The 26,551-nt window shown below is 38.6% G+C and overlaps 1 protein-coding gene across 3 annotated transcripts in view; it reads right to left on the reverse strand.

Moving 5' to 3' along the window:
• The window catches only part of LOC127428838 (serine/threonine-protein phosphatase 2A 55 kDa regulatory subunit B beta isoform-like), a 132,749-nt gene that overhangs the window by 73,174 nt on the left and 33,024 nt on the right, over positions 1-26,551 (reverse strand). The window contains exon 1 of one of the 3 annotated variants that reach the window (XM_051677472.1): positions 11,363-11,592. The exons of 1 other annotated variant lie outside the window; for it this stretch is intronic. In XM_051677472.1, coding sequence (XP_051533432.1) covers positions 11,363-11,474 — 112 coding nt within the window. In that variant the 5' untranslated portion in view covers positions 11,475-11,592. Of the gene's footprint in view, positions 1-11,362; positions 11,593-13,139; positions 13,629-26,551 lie in introns of those variants that run through there. One more of the 3 variants, XM_051677474.1, reaches the window with a different exon arrangement.

Genomic DNA, 26,551 nt, shown 5'->3' on the forward strand with positions numbered 1-26,551 from the left:
GGGAATTACACTGCTTCGGGACAGTGTTGTGGATGATTCTGTTCGTTCTTTGTGCTTGCACCTCCTGTTGGCTGGAGTTTGTTTTTGTGGAGTATTTTTAAGGGACATTAGAATGATTTCGTTATCTGCTGCACTCATAACAGCTGGCTCACTGAACAATTGTTTGTCTGTCCGAGGAAACTGAATGGCTTTATATCAACTGGAATTTGTTTTGTGGAGGAACACACCTTTAAGTTCTGTGAATGAATCTACATGTTCTTTCTGTTTATTCTGCCTGTTGGCTGGGTCTGTTATACAAAGTATTTTCTGTTATGTAATTTTGCCTCACAAAATTTGTGCAGAAGCACCGGACTTGAGCAATCCGATGGCAAAGTTGTCGTGGGGGCTCTCGTATGCGTACATGGACCTTTTGAGTTTAGAGGGATTCAGTTGGCGCTGTCATGCACGGGGTTAATGCACACGTTTTTCTTTTTTCTGTTTATTTTGTTTGGGGAAAGTTCAGGGTTTTATTGTTGTACTAATGGGAAATGTGGTCTGTATAATCTTATTTTTGACACACAGTTTATTTTTTCTATTATATCAAAATGTCAAATGTTATTATGAGTAGGTTATCTCTCTCCACATGGAATGTGAATGGGTTGGGGCACCCCATAAAAAGAAAGAAGGTTATTTCTTTTCTTAAACGTAAGAAATATGATATAGTCTTTCTTCAAGAAACGCATCTATCCTCGCAGGAAGCTGAAAAATTTGGGAAGATATGGGGTGGACATGTTTTCTTTAGTACTGGCTCAAGTAAGAGCAGGGGAGTCATTATACTGATAAATAAACATCTACAATTCAATTTCTCAAAAAGATTAAAGATAAATTAGGATGAGTCATTATTGTTTTAGGAGAAATTCAGGGACAAAGGTTGATTTTGGCTAATATTTACACACCTAATGCTGATGATCAGGGCTTTTTATAGACCTTGAAGGGATGTTGCAAGCAGCTGGTACCCCTCATGATATAATATTGGGAGGAGACTTTAATCTTTTGATGGATTCTGTCCTTGATGATCGTGAAGCAAAAGTGTGTAAGTCCCCTAGAGCAATGGTGACACTTCACAGGATGTGTAAAAATCTTGGTCTTACAGATATTTGGAGACTTATGAACCCATCTGGTAGGGATTATACTTTGATGAAAAAAAGTCCATAAGATTTATTCTAGAATAGATTTTTTTTTTTTTTATATCTAAGTCCCTCATTTCATCTGTTCTTGATTGCTCAATTGGAAACATTTTAGTCTCAGATCACACTGAGTGTTGCCACATATAGAGAAAAAGAAATCATATAGTTGCCGTTTTAATGTATCCCTTTTGCAAAATCCTGATTTCCAACAAATGTTAAAGACTGAAATAAATGTTTACAGTGCATCTGGAAAGTATTCACAGCGCTTCACTTTTTCCACATTTTATGTTACAACCTTATTCCAAAATGGATTAAATTCATTATTTTCCTCAAAATTCTACAAACAATACCCCATAATGACAACGTGAAAGAAGTTTGTTTGAAATCTTTGCAAATTTATTAAAAATAAAAAACAAACAAAAATCACATGTACATAAGTATTCACAGCCTTTGCCATGACACTCAAAATTGAGCTCAGGTGCATCCTGTTTCCACTGATCATCCTTGAGATGTTTCTACAACCTGATTGGAGTCCACCTGTGGTAAATTCAGTTGATTGGACATGATTTGGAAAGGCATACACCTGTCTATATAAGGTCCCACAGTTAACAGTGCATGTCAGAGCACAAACCAAGCCATGAAGTCCAAGGAATTGTCTGTAGACCTCCGAGACAGGATTGTATCGAGGCACAGATCTGGGGAAGGGTACAGAACAATTTCTGCAGCATTGAAGGTCCCAATGAGCACAGTGGCCTCCATCATCCGTAAATGGAAGATGTTTGGAACCACCAGGACTCTTCCTAGAGCTGGCCGCCCAGCCAAACTGAGTGATCGGGGGAGAAGGGCCTTAGTCAGGGAAGTGACCAAGAACCCGATGGTCACTCTGACAGAGCTCCAGCATTTCTCTGTGGAGAGAGGAGAACCTTCCAGAAGAACAACCATCTCTGCAGCACTCCACCAATCAGGCCTGTATGGTAGAGTGGCCAGACGGAAGCCACTCCTCAGTAAAAGGCACATGACAGCCTGCCTGGAGTTTGCCAAAAGGCACCTGAAGGACTCTCAGACCATGAGAAACAAAGATTGAACACTTTGGCCTGAATGGCAAGCGTCATGTCTGGAGGAAACCAGGCACCGCTCATCACCTGGCCAATACCATCCCTACAGTGAAGCATGGTGGTGGCAGCATCATGCTGTGGGGATGTTTTTCAGTGGCAGGAACTGGGAGACTAGTCAGGTGAATGTAGCAATGTACAGAGACATCCTTGATGAAAACCTGCTCCAGAGCGCTCTGGACCTCAGACTGGGCGAAGGTTCATCTTCCAACAGGACAACGACCCTAAGCACACAGCCAAGATAACAAAGGAGTGGCTACGGGACAACTCTGTGAATGTCCTTGAGTGGCCCAGCCAGAGCCCAGACTTGAACCCGATTGAACATCTCTGGAGAGATCTGAAAATGGCTGTGCACCGACGCTCCCCATCCAACCTGATGAAGCTTGAGAGGTCCTGCAAAGAAGAATGGGAGAAACTGCCCAAAAATAGGTGTGCCAAGCTTGTAGCATCATACTCAAAGACTTGAGGCTGTAATTGGTGCCAAAGGTGCTTCAACAAAGTATTGAGCAAAGGCTGTGAATACTCATGTACATGTGATTTTTTTCGTTTTTTTATTTTTTATAAATTTGCAAAGATTTCAAACAAACTTCTTTCACATTGTCATTATGGGGTATTGTTTGTAGAATTTTGAGGAAAATAATGAATTTAATCCATTTTGGAATAAGGTTGTAACATAACAAAATGTGGAAAAAGTGAAGCGCTGTGAATACTTTCCGGATGCACTGTATATGGAGACCAACTGGTCATCAGTATCCTCTGTGGGCGTGGCTTGGGAGGCACTTAAGGCGGTTCTTTGGGGTCGGATTATACAGTATGCCTCATTCACCAAAAAATCCAAAGCACGAGAACTCGTGGAGTTGGAAGGGAATATTAAAAGTGCAGAGGCAGAGCTGAAGCGCAGAATGTCGTCTGATGGTCTCAGAGAATTGACCCGACTGAAATATAGATATAATACTATTTTATCGCTGAAAGTGGAGTTTTGGCTATTCAGGGCAAGACAGTCATACTTTGAGTCGGGGGACAAAGCAGGGAAGCTTTTGGCAAGATATATAAAACAGAGAGAGTCTTTTTCTACCATTCGCTCAGTGAAATCTGCTGATGGTGAAATCTTTATCTCGGCCACTATTATTAATAATGCCTTTAAAGAATTCTATCCTGATTTTTATAGTTCCACGTCTTCGTCTACTGATGAAGACATTAGAAACTTTGTGGAACCATTAGAACTTCCTAAACTGACGACTGAGCAAAAAAATTATCTTGATTCTGAGATAACCTTGGAGGAGTTTGACGAGGTAAATAAGGCCTTGCCTACAGGCAACTCTCCGGGGCCAGATGGTTTTGCTGTTGAATTTTTTAGATCTTATGCTACAGAATTGGCTCCACTTTTGTTAGAAGTTTATACAGAATCATTGAAGAATGGAAAGCTTCCTCCAACCATGACACAAGCCCAGATCAGTCTGATTCTTAAAAAGGACAAAGATCCAAGCGAGTGTAAAAGTTACCATCCAATTTCCCTGATCCAGCAAGATTACTTAATCGGTTAGCCAAAACAAAGTTATGACATCTCTTATACATATAGATCAGGTGGGGTTTATTCGGGGCCGCAGCTCTTCTGATAACATTAGTCGTTTCATCAATATTATGTGGTTAGTGCTCCGGTCACTGCCATCTCACTTGATGCCGAAAAGGCATTTGATATGGTAGAATGGGATACTCTTTTTAAGATTTTGGAAATATACGGGTTCGGGAGTACATTTATTGGCTGGATTAGGTTACTTTATAGACACCCTGTAGCAGCGGTACAAACAAATGGGTTAATTTCAGATTATTTTACTCTGAATAGAGGCACTCGGCAGGGTTGCCCTCTTTCCCCATTATTGTTCTGTCTTGCCCTGGAACCATTAGCAGCCGCGATAAGAAAGGAGGATGATTTTCCAGGGGTGATTGTGGGAGATATGGCACGTAAGCTTCTGCTTTACGCAGATGATATTTTATTATTTGTCTCTGACCCTACTAGATCTATGCCTTGCCTCCACAGAATTATTCATTCCTTTTCCAAAGTCTCAGGATACAAAGTCAGTTGGGCTAAATCCGAATCTTAGGCTCTGACAACGTACTGTCCAGTAGTGCCCTTCCAGCCAAGCGCATTCAGTGGCCCAAACAGGGCATCAAATATTTGGGTATTTTATTCCCAACAAATTTGTCTGATTTAGTTGGAGTTAATTTTGACCCTATAATAAAAAGATTTGAGCAATGTGGACAGGTGGGCTTCATTACATTTATCGATGATTGGGAAGGTTAATGTTATTAAAATGAATTGTATTCCAAAATTCAACTACCTGCTACAGTCTCTCCCTGTAGATGTCCCCCTCTCTTATTTCAAGCAATCTGATAGCATAGCGAAGTCCTTCATTTGGAATGGAAAGCATCCCAGGTTACATTTCAGTAATTGGCCCAGGCCAATTGACAAAGGTGGGCTAGGCCTGCCCAAGATTTTGTTTTATTATTATGCGTTCAGTCTCAGGCATTTGGCTCATTGGTCACTTCCACCTGAGAGAGCCCCTCCCTTGTTTTGTATTGAACAAGAAGTCCTTGTCCCTATTTTGCCATTACAAAACCTTTCTATCAAACTAACCATAGAAGCTAATTTGCACCCTGTTATTTCACATTTGCATTCAGTATGGACAAAAGTGTCCAGAGTGTTTAATTCAGACATTTATCTGAATGATGCCTCGAGCATATGGCTGAACCCAAAATTACGTATTGATAATTCCCCCTTCTGCTGGTCAGAGTGGATTGCAAGGGGGGTTAATACACTCGGTGACCTATATGAGAGTGGAGTGTTGAGATCCTTTGGTAATTTGGCTCAACGTTTTGGGATTCCAAGATCTCAGTTTTTTAGGTATTTACAGTTGCGCCACCTGCTCTGTTCTATTTTTGGGAGTAGCATACACCCCCTAAAGCGGCAGATACTTTGGGAGAGGTGATTACTGCTTTTAGAAAAGGTCATCAGGCATCAATGTATTACTCCCTGCTAGTTCAGTGTCTGGGGGACGGAGCTTCAACCTCTATCAAGAGATTATGGGAGAAAGATTTTAATTTGGTATTGGAGGATGGAGTGTGGGCTGGGATTCTAAAAAATGTCAAGACTGCATCTAGAGACACATGGGTGCATCTTATACAATTCAAGATTCTACATAGATTCTGTTGGACCCCCTCTAGACTGTATAGGCTTGGTCTTAAAGACACACCCACCTGCTGGCATTGCCAATCAGAGGATGGAGACATGGCGCATGTTTTTTGGTGGTGCGCTGATATTCAGGAATTTTGGTTGAAGGTACAGAGTTTTGTATGTGACGTGTTGGGCATTCGGATTTCGTTTTGCCCCAGACTCTGTGTCTTGGGTGATGGGGCGGTCATCAATGTATGCAATAAATACATAAAAGATTGGGTCCTCACCAGTGTGATGATAGGCAGGCAGATTGTTTTAAGGGGTTGGAAGATGGTGGGAGCACCCTCAATTCGGGAGTGGTGCGAGGAGATTGGAAGGGTGGCAGCCTTTGAAGAGGTAATTTACATTTACATTTATGCATTTGGCAGATGCTTTTATCCAAAGCGACTTACAGCCACCTGGAGTTAAGTGCCTTGCTCAAGAACACAATGGTGGTGGCTGTGGGGATCAAACCAGCAACCGTCTGATTACCAGTTATGTACTTTAGCCCACTGCGCCACCACCACTCCTAATGTGTAGAAGGCTGGGGATATGGGATTCTTTTAATGGGTAATGGGGTAAATAGTTTATGTTTTTGGGGGGGCTCTCTAGGTCTGTGGAGAGAGGAATATAGTTTAGAGTTGTATGTTTATTATATGTGTATGTATATATATGTGTATGTGTATATGCGTATATACATATATATGTGTATGGGTGTGTATGTATGTGTGTGTGTATATATATATATATATATATATATATATATATATATATATATATATATATATATATATATATATATATATATTTTTTTTTTTATTATATATATTTTTTTTATTCATTATTATTATTATTATTTTATTACTTCTCTAACACTCTTGATAGTGTCACCCCACTTCGTTTAAAGAAAATTCAAGAAAAAAGCCCCGCACCATGGTACTATGTTCACACTCATGTTCTCAAGAGAGCAGCTCGGAAAATGGAGCACAAGTGGAAGAAAACAAAAGAGGTATTTCTGTAGCTTCAGACAGGCACTAAAAGCTGCCAGGTCACCATATTTTAGCAAACTCATAGAAAATAACTACAACGATCCCAGGTGTTTATTCAGTACTGTGGCTAAATTGGTTAGGAATAAAGCCTCGACTGAACCAGATATTCCATCGCAGAACAATAGTAATGACTTTACTGATAAAATTTAAATCAGCAAAAATAAATTGGAATTATGCAATCATCTGTCACAGTACCTCAGAAAACTGTGTCTCATAATTTTCCTCACGAGCAACTTCAATCATTCGCTGCCATAGGTCATGAAGATCTAACAAAACTTATCGAAACATCAAAAGCCACAACATGTATGTTAGCTCCAATACCAACAAAACTCTTAAAAGAGGTATTTTCTGTAATCCCAGAACCACTTCTTAACATTATTAACTCCTTGCTATCCTTAGGACATGTCCCAAGAAACTTTAAAATGGCAGTTATCAAACCACTTATTAAGAAGCCACAACTTGATCCTGGAGAATTGGCTAATTATAGACTGATTTCAAATCTCCCATTTATGTTGAAAATACTAGAAAAAGTAGTGTCCTCCCAACTATGTTAATTTCTACAGAGAAAGAGTATATATGAACAATTTCAGTCAGGATTTAGGCCCCATCACAGTACAGAGACTGCACTTATCAGAGTTACAAATGACTTCCTCTTATCATCTGATCGTGGCTGCATTTCTCTTCTAGTGTTTTTAGATCTTAGTGCTGCCTATGGCACCATACATCACGACATTCTCTTGAATAGGCTTGAGAATTATGTTGGCATTTGTGGACCTGCATTAGCATGGTTTAGGTCCTATTTAGCAGACTGCTACCACTTTGTCTGTGTAAACAAGAATTGTCAAATCAAACAAAAGTATGGAGTGCCATGGGGATCAGTTTTAGGGCCTCTGCTTTTCTCCTTATGCTTCCCCTGGGAGATATTATCAGGAATCGTGGAATAAGTTTCCATTGTTATGTCGACGATACCCAATTAGAGTTCTTTGAAACCTGATGAAATTTCACAATTCTCCAAATTAGCAGATTGTATCAATGAAATCAAAGATTGGATGGCCAGAAATTTCCTTCTACTCAATTCCGACAAAACAGAGGTGCTAATTATTGGGCCAAAAACCTCTAAAAAATAAGCCGCTAAAATTAGTGGTGTCCCAAGGAAATTTCAGGCCAATACTGATCTTTTTTTTTAAAGTGCCCTTTGCCACACTTTTGCAAGTTATATTTTGCAGTTATATGTTTATGCACCACATAGTTAAATTCCAATAACACTTTATAAAAAGGTTCCATTTGTTAACATTATTTAACAACATTACTGTAGTTAACATGAACTAATGAGCCTAATGTTAGTTACAACATATACTATTACATTTAAAAAAAATCAAAAGTTGTATTAGTTAACATTACTTAATGAACTAACAATGAACAACTAATTAGCATTAACTAATGTTAACAAATGGAAACTTTTTATAAAGTTACCAAAATTACATAAAAATTACATTAATTGTGAATTGCTAACATTTATTTGTTTTGAAACAGTTATGAATAGTTCTGTTGTCAATATTTAAAAGGTCATTGTGACATACTGGTAAGCAGTAAAAACCACGAGAGCATCACACACAGCAGAGATATGTTCAAAAATAAGAAAAATATATCCATTACAAGCTCTAAAACTGCTCCAGTGAGAAATCATTAATATCTAGGATTTGTTTACTGTCTTTGGTGTTTTGCTGTTGCACAAATCAATAATTATTAAGCAAACGCGTGAAGATGCTGTGCCGATATGGTTAAAATATAATTGCTATGATTAGTGGTAATGTGACCAATATTAATCTGATTTAAATTGGGATCCTCACAGAATAGCGCTGAGATGAGTGACTGATGAGTTATTGAGGGCACCTGGAGAACGCGCATGTTTGATTGACAATGTGAGTCAGCATATTGAAGGGAGTGAAGCTGAAAGTGCTCATGATCGCTCAGTCTCTATATCTCAACACAACGTCTGATTGTCACAACTCACGTTAATCACGTATGTGCATGCTTATTTGTCATTTAATTAGTTTTATGTCCATTTGCAGTCTCTTTATCCTATCCGTGCTCACAGTGCAGCAAGTCAGAATTACTACCGTAATGACTCTAGAAAATGGGTAACTTAATATTTATACACGTGTAATTCTTACACATTTTTTCAAACCAACCTGCTTATTCATCTGGATAACAGCATGTCTGAAAGTTTAAATTTGTTAATACTTACACAGAGAGTGATGTCTAAAGTGAACATAAACAGTTCCGAATTGTCAAATTTCACTACCGACTACTGAAATTTTGGTATTGTGATAATGTATAGCCTTTATTGTACATGGTACATCTTGCTGCAATAACATGATGAAAAAGTAGATCTCATTCCATAGAAGTGTGAGCACCCCTGCTGTTAATGGTGGCGATGGAGGCTTTCCTTTATTTGACTACCATATGTACCATACATATAATTATCATATGACAATAGCCTCCTCCCCTACCCAGTGCAGTTTACATTTCTGTCACAGAGAATTGAGTTGATTGCATAGGTACACTATTAGGTTGGGCATCAGTCATAATTTTATAAAAATATACAACATAAACTTTGAAATGTTACTTAAATGTCCTTTTTTTCTCTCCGGACAAGTAACTTTTTTACTCAGTGAATGACCAATTTACTTGTCCGGAGGACAAGCACATGACAATGCTTAATATCAAGCCCTGGGTCAAATGTATTCTCTAGTCGATTTTGTGTTTTGACCATTTGTGAACTGCATTAAATGCTGTCTCATTTATGCTTTGTGGGTGTGACTTTTTTGCCGTGTCATCACCATTCATATCTATATAACCAATGTGTTTATGATAAAATTACTACTAGAGCACAAAATTGTTTAAAAGAACACAACGTTCTTCATTGATCTAGCCTCTTAATTTTGCTCTCAAAGTGCACCAGATTGATGCATTTAACTTTAAAATTTACAATTTTTTCTCACAGGGAAGCCCCTAGAGGATCCAAGGTCCACCCACAACTGTCTCATAAAATCCTGTTGGAAACACTGAATACTCCATTTAACTATTTGTCTTCTATGTAAGGATAAGGATAAGCGAGGCCAGCACACACACAAAGTGTGATCTACAGGGATCGCAGTTTCCTGTAGTGATGGATAAGCAATTGCAGTGATTGTATAATTCACAGAGAATTAACGGGGAAAATGAGAAGTGCTGTGTAATAGATTGTATTCTCTAGATGATAGCAGCACATATCAGGTCAGTGGGTGAAGTACACACCGATTAAATAAACACTTTGAATGCTCTAAAATGGAAGAACATTGCCAAAGTGGTTTTGAATTGATGTCAACCCGTGTAGTGCAATTTAAGTTTCAACATAAAATTGCCACAATTTTACCATTTTAGTGCCAACAATAAGGAATGGTGTAAAATAAAAGTGTGTTCACCGTAGTTTGGTTTGTATGGGAGGTGTAAAAGCACTTTTTTTTTTTTTTTTTACCAAAAATGTGAACTTCTGTATGGTTCCAAACCCATCCTAACTCCACCACTTTTGATGAAATATAATTTGCATCTTTGCACGCTCTCTTGGGCTGGATTTGAGCAGAGTCTGGAAGTGGGAAAAGGCCTGAAATGTGGATTTTTGCAGCTGGAATTACATCACATCTGTCAATATGTGTTCTCTGCCTTTAATCTATGATTTATTCCCTTCCCTCTGTCTGTCTCTCCCTCCCTCCCTTTCTCTCTCTCCATCTCCAATCCCCCCTCCCCCTCTCAATAACAAATGCATTGCACCAGTCCTGTTGAAGGTTTCTTGTCTGTGCCTGGGCTCAGTGAAACTCATCAGCTGACTATTGTCAGAGAAGAAGAATGCCTTTATATATCTCAATATGATGTAGAGTTTGCACTGACTCCACTGACATGGAAACAAGAGGGAACTGTTTAATGACTCACAATGCAAAACAGTGTAAAAAGCATAATTTATAGATTTCCACCGTAAACATTTCAGTTATGAAGACAGATGAGGAATGGAACTATTTATTAATCTGTATGTAGTTTTCTTAAAAGAATGTGAACAGGATTCCCATCCAATACAATGATCCTAAATGAATCAAATAAGAATCCTCTACAAGAATCAAATAAGATCCTACTGGATAAACTAAAACTGGGCTTTTTTTTTTTTATTATTCTTTTTGGATTCTTGGAGTCCTATTGGATATTGCGTCGTCTTTATCAGAACTATACTTGTATTTAAATAATGTCTTTACAAAAATATCACATGGGAAACTTTAGGATTTTAAAATCTTAAAAAAAAATCCATTCAATTATTTTAGATGATCTGGGGTGTTGTATCCAATCTATAATCATAATAGTATTTTTTTGGAGCAGTGTTCTAAAATATCTTGTTTTTATTTGGTGTTATCTTGGAATCCTATAAGAACGTCTATTAGAACCCTTTAGAATTCCAAACTACTTAATTACAATGTGATTCCAGCCTTTCACCGTTGTTTGTTAGAAATGTGCAGAAACCCTACATTCATTATATTGGACCACATTCAAATGTTGCACAGATCTAAACGGGGATGGATGGATGGACGGACAGACGGATGGGTGGATGTATGTACGTATCGATTGGTGGATGTACTGTATTGTACGTATGGATGGATGGATGGATGTACGGATGGATGGATGTACACATGGATGGATGGATGTACATAAGTATGGATGTGTGGGTGGATGTACATATGGATGTATGTATGCATGGGTGGTGGATGGATAATTCTTCAGGCCCAGAAGGTGTCTCACCTGCCTGTCTGAAAGTCTGCGCTGACCAACTGGCCCCCATCTTCACACAGACCTTCAATAGATCACTGGAGCAATGTGAAGTTCCCTGCTGCTTCAAACACTCCACCATCATTCAGGTCCCCAAAAAAAACCAAAATCACAGGACTTAATGACTACAGACCTGTCGCTCTCACGTCTGTGGTTATGAAGTCATTTGACAGACTGGTTTTGGCCTACCTGAAGGCCATCACTGGACCCCTGCTAGACCCCCTTCAGTTTGCTTACCGAGCAAACAGGTCTGTGGATGATGCTGTCAACATGGGATTGCATTATATCCTGCAACACCTCGACAGACCTGGGACTTATGCAAGGATCCTATTTGTGGACTTCAGTTCAGCCTTCAACACCATCATGCATGATCTTCTCTCAACCAAACTGACCCAGCTCTCCATGCCAACCACAATCTGTTGGTGGATCAAGAGCTTTCTGACAGATAGGCAGCAGCTAGTGAGACTGGGGAAAATCACATCCGGGACCATCACTATTAGCACTGGTGCTCCTCAGGGATGCGTTCTCTCTCCACTGCTCTTCTCCCTGTACATGAATGACTGCACTGCAAAGGACCCCTCTGTCAAGCTCCTGAAGTTTGCAGATGACAACATGGTTATTGGCCTCATCAACGATGGTGATGAGTCTGCATACAGATGGGAGGTTGGACAGCTGTCTGGTGCGGTCACAACAACCTTGAGCTGAACATGCTCAAAATAGTGGAGATGATAGTGGGTGGACTTCCTTGGTTGGTTCAGCCACCAAATCAGACAGAAGGAAACTACAACGGACAGTTAGGACTGCCAAGACGACTACTGGTGCCCTCCTGCCCACCCTCCAAGACCTGTACGTCTCCAGAGTGAGGAAAGGTAGAATCACTCTGGACCCAACACACCCTGCCCACTCCCTCTTTGAACTGTTGCCCTCTGGCCGGCACTACAGAGCACTGAGCAACAGGACATCCAGGCACATGAACAGTTTTTACCCTCAGGCCATTTTCCACATGAACAATTAAACTGCCTCAGGACTCCCCCATAGTGCAATAATGTAAATACATATCTCATGTACATATGTAAATTCACATATTTAATTCAATAACTGTACGTACCCCTACCTTGCACATATATTACCACTTGCACATGTACATACGCCAATCTATATTATATGTGATATTTTTTTGTATATGTCTATTTATACTCTTACCTTGTTTTATAGTCTGTGTCTCATTGTAATGTTCTGTGTGCACTTGTTTCTCCTATCACCCAAAAAAAAAAAAAAAAAAAAAAAAACGTCCTTGTGTACGTGAGTACATTTGGCAATAAAGCTTATTCTGTTTCTGATTCTGGATGGATGGATGGATCTAAACTGTCAGGTCTTATACTGATGGAGCCGGGCAGACTAAACCACCAGTAGAAAAGCTTCTTAAGGTGTTAGTCAGACTGCTCGGCTATTTTTGGCCCCAATGAAACACTACAATCTGTATTCCGCATCAGACCATCTTTGTGTTAAAGATACAAGATGCCAGCATCACTTGCCTGCTTATAACCAGGGAACACAAATCTGTGGATCCCTATAGTCAAACTGAAAATGTGATGTTGGTCCTTTATTAAATATTCTAGTTTATCCTACAGAATTGGTTCCAAATTATTAAAGAAATCATTCAAGAGTCATACACATCATTTAGGATTTTTGACTATATGTGCACCTGATCTTAATGACTTAATGACATCTTAATATGATGTTCATATACCTTCAGTTGCATAGTTGTGGTCTCGGAGGAAGCTGTTGTTGATCTTGCGGGTGTCTATTTCTTCGTCCATTGAGAAAGTCGCTGATTACAGTGAGAAACGCAGAAAGAGAAAGCGCAATCCATGATCCGCGCTCGTGCGTTCAGCTCAGAGTCCGCCGCGCGAGACTCGCGCGCACCGTCATGGTGTAAACGGATATGAAACAGCAGTCGCACTAAATCCTCGAATAAATGAATAATAATATGACTGAAACCCGGGAGAAAGCTACAGTCATTTAAAGTCGAACGAACGTCATCCAGAAATACAACAAAAAGCCACGTCCATATCCATACATTCAACTGTCATGCAGTGACTGAGGAGTTTCAGATGTGACCGGCGATGCTGCCTCAGACTACCGGCATACAGAGCTCGCTTTCCGCTCTGTCGCTCAGTAAAGTGCTGACGCGGACGCTCCTGTCAAAACGCCGCATCGGTTATGCGCTACAGCAGCTCGATTCGCTAGGCGCGTGACGTGAATGTGACTCCTCCCCGACTGCTCGCCTCTGTCCGCCTGCGTCAGACCACTTGTTACGATGTCTTCTCTCTGGCTCGTGGTGTGATGTGTGATGGTCTATCAGGACTTGAATTATGCTCATCTTATTTTTACAAAAAAGTACCATGGCGATCCCATGGTACAGTGATATATGGGTATTGACAAAAAACAATGAAAGCTTATTTATTTGTAATTAATTTAAATTAATCATTTAATCATTTATTTAATAAATCTGATTAATTTTTTAATGTTTTTTTTCCAGTCCAATGATAGTCCTCTTGAAATGTGACAAAATAGTTATAATTATGATTAATAGTTAAAAATTATAATATTCCATACTGTCTCTCAATTAATATGAGGTCTTAAGAACTACATTTAAAATAACTATGCAACAAATTTTTTTTTTTTTCCCAACAGTTGTAGATACAGTACAGTATCTCACATTGCTGTCGTTACTTGACATCTCAGCTACCTATACAGTATATCATGCTACTGAATGATTACTATATTCATGTTTTTCAGTTGTACATCCATGCCATTTATCATGGTACACTAAGGCTATGTTTATACTTCAGCTGAATGTGACCGAAATCTGATTTTCTGTTCAAATCTGATTTTATATATAGTTATTCAAATGACATTTTAAATGTAGCCCATATCAGATACTGGTCTGAACAGCTGACGCTCCTAAACTGACTCGCATGCATAAAACACTACCTGAACATGTGTTTAACAAACCTTGCCATGCTCATAATTATAATATATATATATAATTTAATTATAATTCAAATTGTAATTTGCCATATTTGTTATTTGTTTTTACACAGATAAGACACTTAAAGGGATAGTTCACCCAAAAAGGAAAAAAACTCTAATTTACTCACCCTCATGCCATCCCAGATGTGTATGACTTTTTTTCTTCTGCAGAATACAAATGAAGATTTTTAGAAGAATATTTCAGCTCTGTAGGTCCATACAATATAAGTTAATGGGTACCAAAAATGTGAAGCTAAGAAAAGCACATAAATGCAGTATAAAAGTAATCCATAAGATTCCAGTGGTTTAATCTATGTCTTCAGAAGCGATATGATAGATGTGGGTGAGAAACAGTTTAAGTATTTAAGTCCTTTTTTACTATAAATTCTCCCTTCCCAGTAAGTGGTGATATGCACAAAGAATGCAAATCGCCAAAAACAAAAGAAGAAAATGAAAGTGAATATGGAGACTTATAATAAAAAAGGACTTAAATATTGAGCTGTTTCTCACCCACACCTATCATATCATTTCTGAAGATATAGATTTAACCACTGAAGTCGTATGGATTACTTTTATGCAGCGTTTATGTGCTTTTTGGAGCATAAAAATTTTGGCACCCATTCACTTGCATTGTAAGGACCTACAGAGCTGAAATATTCTTCTAAAAATCATAATTTGTGTTCTGCAGAGGAAAGAAAGTCATACACATCTGGGATGGCATGAGGGTGAGTAAATGATGAGAGAATTGTCATTTTTGGGTGAACTATCCCTTTAATGCCTATTTATCTAATAATACCATAGCCTATATCAGCAAGTGATGTAGAAAGACCATCTTAATAAATAATGATTTTATTTATCATTTCTATTTCTTTCTTTGGAATTTAATTAACATAGAGCTCAAGAATATAATATTAATTACAAGCGAAACATTATAAAATTGAAGGAAAGAATAGTTGTTATCTGTAATTATTACAGATTTGACTGGCTTGCATTTGCATTTGGTACAAATTCAGCTGCGGTGTGAACATAGCCTAAGACAGGTCGACAACCATCGACAATGAGGGGGACAGCCGGGACAAATCCCCTCCAATGGTCAATTAGTAGTCGACCATTATGGGTTTTTCGATAGTCGATTCTCATATTATTACATTTGGTATATGTGGCTATAATCTACTTCTAAAAATACCAAGGTACTATCATGGTAGTACATGTCCAAAATATCTATTTTTATTTATTTTTTTATTATTATTTGTTATGATAATCAACATTATGCCACAAATGCTTTCGATTGAGCTGAACTTGTATTGAACCTGGAATACTCCTTTAAGCAGACAACAATGGCTCAGATATTCTTCTGTTTGACTGTGTCTTGTTCTCTTCTCCATGTTAAAAATGTAACGACTGCACAGGTTATTTGACGCATCACTGCCCTTGAACCGCACATGAAATGAATCAAATGCATTATCTCTTTTCCTCTATAATACAGATTTCTGAAGCATGCACTTTCTTGTCTTACCATTGACCACTTCAAGAACTCCATATCCCAAATCCTATTGTGTGTCACTATGTGTCAAATGAAATCCTCTCTGCCTCAAATCCCTTTAATTAGAAGATAACAGGGCACGGAAAACCCCTGAAGTAATCTTGATACCAGCTCTGGTGGAATTACAGTAGATTTTTCTCTGCTCAGTTAATGGAGGCTTTAACTCATAAATCTTTGGGAAGAAACCTGAGGATAAGGATTGAACATTAAAGAAATATTGTGGGTTGAATACAACTAAAAGTCTACATGAAACAGCATTTGCAAGTCGTTTTACTATGGTATGTGATATATTTCTTTAGTAAAACCAAATATTCACTGAGTGTGTGTACATGCACACCAATTTGCAAATAACAACCAAAAACCAGCTTGCGAATGTTCCTAATAAAAATCTCAGTGAGTGTGTGTATATATATATATATATATATATATATATATATATATATACACACAGGTGCATCTCAATAAATTAGAATGTTGTGGAAAAGTTCATTTATTTCAGTAATTCAACTCAAATTGTGAAACTCGTGTATTAAATAAATTCAATGCACACAGACTGAAGTAGTTTAAGTCTTTGGTTCTTTTAATTGTGATGATTTTGGCTCACATTTAACAAAAACCCACCAATTCACTATCTCAACAAATTAGAATATGGTGACATGCCAATCAGCTAATCAACTCAAAACACCTGCAAAGGTTTCCTGAGCCTTCAAAATGGTCTCTCAGTTTGGTTCACTAGCCTACACAATCATGGGGAAGACTGCTGATCTGACAGTTGTCCAGAAGACAACCATTGACACCCTTCACAAGGAGGGTAAGCCACAAACATTCATTGCCAAAGAAGCTGGCTGTTCACAGAGTGCTGTATCCAAGCATGTTAACAGAAAGTTGAGTGGAAGGAAAAAGTGTGGAAGAAAAAGATGCACAACCAACCAAGAGAACCGCAGCCTTATGATTGTCAAGCAAAATCGATTCAAGAATTTGGGTGAACTTCACAAGGAATGGACTGAGGCTGGGGTCAAGGCATCAAGAGCCACCACACACAGACGTGTCAAGGAATTTGGCTACAGTTGTTGTATTCCTCTTGTTAAGCCACTCCTGAACCACAGACAACGTCAGAGGCGTCTTACCTGGGCTAAGGAGAAGAAGAACTGGACTGTTGCCCAGTGGTCCAAAGTCCTCTTTTCAGATGAGAGCAAGTTTTGTATTTCATTTGGAAACCAAGGTCCTAGAGTCTGGAGGAAGGGTGGAGAAGCTCATAGCCCAAGTTGCTTGAAGTCCAGTGTTAAGTTTCCACAGTCTGTGATGATTTGGGGTGCAATGTCATCTGCTGGTGTTGGTCCATTGTGTTTTTTGAAAACCAAAGTCACTGCACCCGTTTACCAAGAAATTTTGGAGCACTTCATGCTTCCTTATGCTGACCAGCTCTTTAAAGATGCTGATTTCATTTTCCAGCAGGATTTGGCCCCTGCCCACACTGCCAAAAGCACCAAAAGTTGGTTAAATGACCATGGTGTTGGTGTGCTTGACTGGCCAGCAAACTCACCAGACCTGAAACCCATAGAGAATCTATGAGGTATTGTCAAGAGGAAAATGAGAAACAAGAGACCAAAAAATGCAGATGAGCTGAAGGCCACTGTCAAAGAAAAAAAATGTTTTTTTTTTTATTGGTCTTATGATGTATTCTAATTTGTTGAGATAGTGAATTGGTGGGTTTTTGTTAAATGTGAGCCAAAATCATCACAATTAAAAGAACCAAAGACTTAAACTACTTCAGTCTGTGTGCATTGAATTTATTTAATACATGAGTTTCACAATTTGAGTTGAACTACTGAAATAAGTGAACTTTTCCACAACATTCTAATTTATTGAGATGCACCTGTGTGTGTGTGTATATATATATATATATATATATACACACATACAATTTATTAGGAACATCTGTACTAGGGTTGGGCGATATGTAAAAAATATTTTAAAGATAATAGCCTTAAAAAAATATTGCGATATCCGATTACATCGTCAACCCCCCTGCCGAGGGTCGGTGACATTTTTTTGCTTTATTGATTTTGCTTCAAATTTTATTCATTTATTGAAACATGAAAAATATGAACAAAAGACATCTCTAAATTAAAATTGCACTTTAAACTAAACAAAAAAAAAAAGCAATAAAATAATGAAGTGATCAAATTTTTTTTATTTAACCACCTCCCCAAATCCAAACATTTACCGTCTCCAACGGCTCCATTTGCCATCACGCAAGTATCCATCAAGGACAACAGGTGGAAAATTACTACTAGCCTACAGATTAAGAACTAAAGACAATTATAAATATAAAGACAATAATAATCTAAATAAATAAGCCTAATAAATTCCCTTGTGTTCCCAAAATAATGCTGCCAAATGTGTGTTCTTATCGAATTTATGTTTGTGTTGCATTTTGGTAATACACTTAATGCTGCCTAAAGAAAAGAAAACTCAATTTTAGGTTCAAGGTGAATGTGTCTTGTATTACTTTGATTTAATCACTTTCGTCTTTGTTTCTTTAATGTAAAGATATACTGAACCTACAGAGTTGCGTTCACAATGCATGCTAACCGTGTGGAAATAAAGCGAACTAAACTCACAGCACCTCCTGAGATGATCAGAGATCATTTGCAGCATTTTCACAGACGACATTATTCTTGCAAACATTTTTCAGATAAATGAAACAAAAACAAAAAAAGAGTGAAAACTCTTTACATGTGCTTGTTCCATGAGACAGGCTTGCGCTGCACAAATCAGACATGAGCACTTATGGCTTTTCTTTTGTCTGTTTTTAAAAAATATAATAAAGTGTGTTTCTTCAAGCACGTCTTTGTGACTAACAGCATTTCTTGTCATGTGTCACTCCGAGAGTCTTACAGGTCACCTGACTGTTGCGGGTAGATGAGCAAAATTACCCGCACATGAAATACCCGCATTTGGACAAGGAGCTTCAGCCTCGTCCCATTTTGCGGGTGGTGGGTGCTAGTTTCACACCCTGGCCACAGTTTAATATATTTGGCAACTTCCCAGATCCATGGTTTTGCCATTTCCCGATATTGTCAATCGTCGTCTGTTCACAATCAGCATCGGGATCTTTGTAAGGCATCGTCGATATCCGACTGCATCGTCCTATCGCCCAGCCCTAATCTGTGCACCTTCTTATTCATGCGATTAATCAGCCAATCATGTGGCAGCAGTGCAGTGCATAAAATCATTCAGATACGGGTCAGGAGCTTCAGTTAATGTTCACATCAATCATCAGAATAGGAAAAAATGTGATCTCAGTGATTTGAACTGTGGCATGATTGTTGGTGCCAGATGGGCTGGTTTGAGTATTTCTGTAACTGCTGATCTCCTGGGATTTTCACACACAATAGTCTCTAGAGTTTACTCTGAATGGTGGCAAAAACAAAAAACATCCAGTGAGCAGCAATTCTGTTGACGGAAGCTCCTTGATGATTAAAGAGGTCAACAGAGAATGGTCAGACTGGTTCAAGCTGACAGAAAGGCTACGGTAACTCAGATAACCACTCTGTCCAACTGTAGTGAGCAGAATAGCATCTCAGAATGCACAACACATCGAACCTTAAGGCGGATGAGCTACAACAGCAGAAGACCACATTGGGCACTTTATTAGGACCATCGTGAGTGTATATCTAATTTTTTCCCCTTTTTCTCCCAAATTTGTAATGCCGAATTCCCAATACTCTCCAATTTCTGTAGTGACACAGTTCCTCGCCTCAATTCGGGTGGTGAAGGACGAATCTCAGTTGCCTCTGCTTCCAAGACAGTAAGCCCACGCATCTTATCATGTGGCTTGCTGATCGCATTACCTGCATGTGTGGATCACGCTATTTACCCTGGCATTCACGCAAAACACACCACTTGCCCCACTGACAGTGAGAACCGCCATATTGCAACCACGAGGAAGGTAATCCACATGACACTTCCCTCCCTATAGCAATCGGGCCAATTGGTTGCTTAGGAAGTCTGGCTGGATTCACTCAGCACAACTTGGATTCAAACTCACAAATCAGGGGGTAGTAGTCAGCGTCATTGCATGCTGATCTACCCAGGCTCCTACCAAAAATCAGCTTATTCAAAAAACCTGACAATGCAAGAAAACCGCCTTTATACTTGCGCACATTGGGTAAGCTGGTCAGAACACTGGTAAAGGTGTTTACATTTATCCACCCCTCTCCCCAAATCCCAAGCACCAGTGAAGCAAAAGGTTGAATTTTATCATCATGGTGCTATCCCTAACGAAATGCGCTGGAACTGAAGACACAAGCAATCCCCAATCACCCCCCACCCCCATCGGAATACAAACACGCAAACATCCCCTCCCCCACACATGGTCGACGCCCCTCCGTTATACTTTATTGTCCCCCTAATAAAACCGTTTTACAACTTAGTGAGAAATAATATAGGGTTGGACTTGATTTTATCCATTTGGAATTAACTGGATCATGAAAAGTGGCCGTTCCATACTACATTGGAATCTGACCTGAATGAGCGTTTGCAGTCAATTGTGGATGACTACTTTCCCACTGAAACACTGTTGTTACCCACTTTTGAAGAGGCTTTTTGATCAGGACATGGAGGCTGTAGGTTAGCTTCCCCTGCTAAAAAGACCAGCATTGCTGGTCACCAGCTTATGTTGTGTTTTGGGTGCTTGTTCCCTAGCATGGAATGTTGGTGTGCTGGTGTCCACACCAGGCTTTTAAATTAGCTTTACCAGCTTCATCAGAAAGACCATCTTGGTCAACAAGGTTTAGCTGGCGAAATGCATGGCTATGCTGGTCCACCAGCTAGACCTGCACCAAACCAGCCCTAACCAGAATAAGCAGCCTAGACCAGCATGGGAATTGCATGCTGTTTAAGCTGGTCTTTTCAACAGGGTCACCCTGAAAATAATTTCGACATGACCCAATGGTAACAATTCTGATGATGTCAGCTGAAATGAAAAGACGTTTCAGAGGTGAACAAGTTTCTACTTTTTTTTTCTTGAGAACAACATCTACCGATGAATCATGCACAATAAGACCAGGAACATTTATTACGAAAGTAAACAGTGTCAATTTTGATATGCTGACTTTAAGCTTTTCGAGAGCATTTGTGGCCTGCTGTCGATTACCACAGAAAATAGTTTTGACTCAACCCTCAGTTTGTAAAAACAAATTGAAAAAAAAATAATAATAATTGCCATAGTGCACTTACTAAGGAAATGTACATTGCTGGATCTGTGTACAATGCAATAGCCCAAACACTGCATACCAGTCCTTTTTTCTCTCTCGTCACACTCTCGTACAGGCACACACATTCATACTGGGGGTGGGTGGAGGGTCAGATCAATAGTGTTCCTGCTTTAATTAACACTCCTCTATTCAGGGCACACAGCTAGACCAGCAGCAGTCTGCCAGCTTTATCATGACTCTGTGTGTCTGCATGTGTGGGGAGAGATTAAAATAAGAGATGGAGAGAGAGACAGAGAGAGATGAAGAGCATTCTGTCGACAGTATCATTTATGGGCACATAAATCTGTTAAATTCTACTTTTTTAAAATGGCATCAATAGTCTTCTTGAGTATTCAATAATGAAATAGTTAAAAGAATAGTTCACCTTTAGTTAAAAGTCTTCTGTTTACTTTTTATTATTTTGTCATTTTTGGAGTTCACATTAACTGTATGGAAAAAAAAAAAACATCCTGAACATTGTGCTAAACATTTCCTTTTGGGTCACTGATAAATAAGGTTGTTCGAGGTGAAAACAATTAGAAATCTTATAAATGTGTCAAATTCATAGGAATGTTATCTTGGTGTCCAATTTGGTTTAAAGGGATAGTTCACCCAAAAATGAATTATCTCATCATTTACTCACTCTCATGCAATCCCAGATGTGTATGACTTTCTTTCCTCTGCTGAACTGCTGAATGAAGATTTCTAGAAGAATATCTCAGCTCTGTAGGTCCATACAATGCAAGTGAATGGTGGCCAGAACTTTAAAAGTCCAAAAAGCACATAAAGGCAGCATAAAAGTAATCCATAAAACTCCAGTGGTTTAATCCATATCTTCAGAAGTGATATAATGGATCTGGGTGAGAAACACATCAATATTTTGTGTCCTTATTTATGATAAATCTCTACTTTCACTTCCACATTCTACTTCTTTTGTTTTTAGTGATTCACATTCTTTGTGCATATTGCCACCTACTGGACAGGGAAGAGAATTTATTGTAAAAAATGACTTAAATATTCAGTTTTTGGGTGAACTATCCCTTTAATACATTTATGTAAAACGTTTATAGCATTTTCTGCTAATAAAAAAATAATAATAATTAAAAAAAAGACTTAGCAAAATGTAATGTGGGGTAACCATCAAGTAAAAGGTATTAAAATACTTTCCTTGCACATGACAACAAAATGGCAACCTACAAGTTGGTAACACCACCTGACTTTTTGGTGGACAAATGTTTTTAAAATATTCATATTTTTAAGATTTTTTAAAGATTATTCTGCACTATTTTAATTTTTGAGAATTTCAACTTAGATTTTGTTTTTGTTTTGTTTGTTTGTTTTTTTACTGTACGATTACACCACATGAAATTTTTTTACATTAAGCCCCAGAAAAAACAAACAAAATGACAAACTCAGAAAATGAAAACATGTTCATCATTGAATAGTTATTGTTTTGTGTGAATTGCATTCTAATGTATTTCTGAATAAATTAAAAGATCCAGAAAAAAAATGTGTTTCACATCATCGACCCTTTTGTGTTCCACAGAGAATGGATACAAATTTGAAATAACTTGAGGAGGTGAATTTTCATTTATGGCTGAACTATTCCTTTAAAAACTGCATAAATGTTCACTTATCATTACTGTGCAATTGAAAAGCATAATAGCAGTTACATTTATCTTTTATATTTATGTATTTTCCTCATGGCATGTAACACACATTCAGTACCTATAAACATGACTGGTGTGAACTGTATGCGAGTCTGTCACCTCACCATATGCTCCAAGCAGCACTATTGAGCTGACCTTCATAGCAGCCTTTACTACAGCACAAATGATATCCGCTGGGATTGACTGGTGAGAGCAGGGTGAGGTAGTCAGAGTGAGCTACACCATGGTGCACTGCATGTCCAGATCTTGCCAGATTTAGCTTAACCATCTTCAATTCTCCCTTGACAACTTACGCTCCACAAAACTCTATTAGGAAGTGAGCCAACTCATGTATTTAGGGGGGTATAATGAGGGATGGGACTCAGAAAATAGCAGAGTGCTATAAAAATACAGGACACCTAAGATGTAGGGAGACATTACAAAGAGATAATGAATACTGCTAAATCAATGGGACTAAAATAGATGATGAGAACAAGAAAGGATCTGCAGGACTAAGGATCCTAGAACTGAATGCAAAAATGTAGATGTTCTTTGCTCAGAGCAAAAAAGAAGCTCGAAACACGTAAGCAATGGCATACTGTTTGTGAACATTCAGACAATCAGCCTCGCTGCTGTGGGAGGCGTTTAGAAGTACATTTCAATATGAGGATGCTCAAGACTGTAAAACATCAGCTAATATGACATTAAAATGTGTTATCAATGACTTTATGCCTCATTCTATTAGTAGAATTCACACGAGAACAGTAAAAGCTGTTTTAACCACTTGATGATGATTTTAAGTAATATATACGCAGTAGAAAATGAGTAATTTGTCATGTTTACACCCTGCATTCATGGCGCTAATGCGCTAACATGCTATACATGGCCATAATAAGCGCCGATTACACTCTGTTATTGTAATTTATGATGACACTGATACTACTGCAAAGATGGGTGTATATAGGAGTGTTAATGGGAAGAATACTGACAAAAGAATGACGGTAGACATATCTTACTTTAGGCAGATGTGTGAATGGCTTTCACTGCAGAAGGCACATGAGTGAATGGGCACTTGAGAGTATTTGAGTAGATTTGATTCCTTTTGTAGACTAATTAAAAATAAATAAATTAATTAAAAGCGCATGACAAGGTCTTGGAAAATGTCTCTACGTGAACAATCGTACAGATGTAGGTAAATTTGCACCTGCTTGTTAATAACTCTGCATGCCGCTGTGTACATGTTGACTGATTTTGACTGTCTGAACAACATAAACAGGATTAGTTAGTGGCCTCAAAGTAGCTGGAGCTCCAAGTCACACCTACCAATGGACCAATGGCAGTAAGAAAGTGTTTAGCAGCCGGTGAGAAGTTTTGCTGAAAGTTTGCGGTGGCGAGCTGTTACGTACCATCGAAACAAACTCAAAAACACCTCCTTTTTGGCCAGATTTTGTTCTAAATGACATCACACATGTTCATTCTTCGATTTCGTATGAAGTGTGCAGGCCCCTTGAGCTTGCTAATTCAGAACCATGGATAGCGCCACACAGTTACAGTACTGGAAAACAGCAGTAGCATATTCTACTTTACCTCCAACTCCTGACAACCCTGGCTGCCAGCCGCTACAGCCCCTAGTGACTACTCATTTCCTCAGTAATACCTCCCCCATTAGCACCAGCAGTGTTGACATCTCCCTGGCTAAACTAAAATAACACAGCTGACCAGGTGAAGGAGGAGCTAAAAAGGTTCTATCAGGATGGAACTGCTGGAGTACATCTACACTGGCAGCTAAAAGTTTGGAATAATGTACAGATTTTGCTCTTATGGAAATAAATTGGTACTTTTATTCACCAAAGTGCCATTCAACTGATCACAATGTATAGTCAGGATATTAGTAACGTTAAAAAGTTACTATTACAATTTGAAAAAAAAAACTAAACTTCTTAAACTACTTCAAAGAGTTCTCATCAAAAAAATCCTCCATGTGCAGCAATGACAGCATTGCATATCCTTGGCATTCTAGCTGTCAGTTTGTCCATATACTTCCTGTAGCACTTGCCATAGATGTGACTGTCTTGTCGGGCACTTCTCACGCACCTTACAGTCTAGCTGATCCCACAAAAGCTCAATGGGTTTAAGATCCATAACACTCTTTTCCAATTATCTGTTGTCCAATGCCTGTGTTTCTTTGCCCACCTTTTCTTTTTGTTTTTCTGTTTCAAAAGTGGCTTTTTCTTTGCAATTCTTCCCATAAGGCCTGCACCCCTGAGTCTTCTCTTTACTGTTGTACATGAAACTGGTGTTGAGCGGGTAGAATTCAATGAAGCTGTCAGCTGAGGACATGTGAGGTGTCAGTTTCTCAAACTAGTGACTCTGATGTACTTATCCTCTTGTTTAGTTGTATCTGGGCCTTCCACATCTCTTTCTGTCCTTGTAAGAGCCTGTTGTCCTTTTGTCTTTGAAGACTGTAATGTGCACCTTTGTATGAACTCTTCAGTTTTTTGGCAATTTCAAGCATTGTATAGGCGTCATTCCTCAAAACAATGATTGACTGATGAGTTTCTAAAGAAAGCTGTTTCTTTTTTTGCCATTTTTGACCTAATACTGACCTTAAGACATACCAGTCTATTGCATAAACAAATACAAAGACAATGTTAAGATTAATTTAACAAACCAAATAGCTTTCAGCAGTGTTTGATATAATGGCAAGTGATTTTCTAGTACCAAATTAGCAATTTATCATGATTACTCAAGGATAAGGTGTTGGAGTGATGGCTGCTGGAAATGGGGCCTGTCTAGATTTGATCAAAAATTACTTTTTTCAAATAGTGATGGTGCTGTTTTTTACATCAGTAATGTCCTGACTATACTTTGTGATCAGTTGAATGCCACTTTGGTGAATTAAAGTACCAATTTCCTTCCGAAACAGCAAAATCTGTACATTATTCCAAACTTTTGGTCGCAAGTGTATGTCTATCCTGAGTGATCTTGACTGCTTGTGTTGAATCTCTGCCTGGAGCTGTGGAAAACATCACGCCTGGTCCCGATGCCAAACATTTTTCCAGTGACTGGTCTTGGTCTAAGTGGATGCCCTAGTTGGTTTTGTTTTAGATCCCCTGCTGATTGTCCACCTGGCCCAAGTTGGTGTTGATGTTAATCTACATTCTGAAAAAGGGCACTGTCCAAAATGATACACTTGATGTAAGCCTGTGGTGGGGCTCGGCGATAAATCAAATTTTATTTCAATTATGATTTTGGCTTCCATTGATTATGAAAACAAGATAATCGAGATAAAACGATTATTGTACCGCATTCCATTTCGCAGTGAAACACCCCATAGGTATTTCTTTAAAGCATCCTTTATTAAAATTCAAATAATAAGGAAGCGGGTAATGAAAATAAACTTCGAAACTGGTATTTCTCTGTGCAGTTCAGCACCGCATCTATGAGTTGCATGAAGTGACCGGGTAAGAGATTGAATCTTCTCCCGGGGATGCTCATCACTCGGGCGCATTTGCTGTAGCTAGATTATAACGTGATGGCTCGCGACATAGTGAATCATAATATATGTGTCACGTTCACTGTGTGTATCTTATCATGAAGAAAATCAGCGATACGCAGCTCTATTAAGAAGAGAAAGTTTGTTAAAGATGGATCGAAGTGAACATAAAGGTGA

The sequence above is a fragment of the Myxocyprinus asiaticus genome, chromosome 38, assembly GCF_019703515.2.
Source record: "Myxocyprinus asiaticus isolate MX2 ecotype Aquarium Trade chromosome 38, UBuf_Myxa_2, whole genome shotgun sequence".
In the NCBI taxonomy this organism is placed as follows: Eukaryota; Metazoa; Chordata; class Actinopteri; order Cypriniformes; family Catostomidae; genus Myxocyprinus; species Myxocyprinus asiaticus.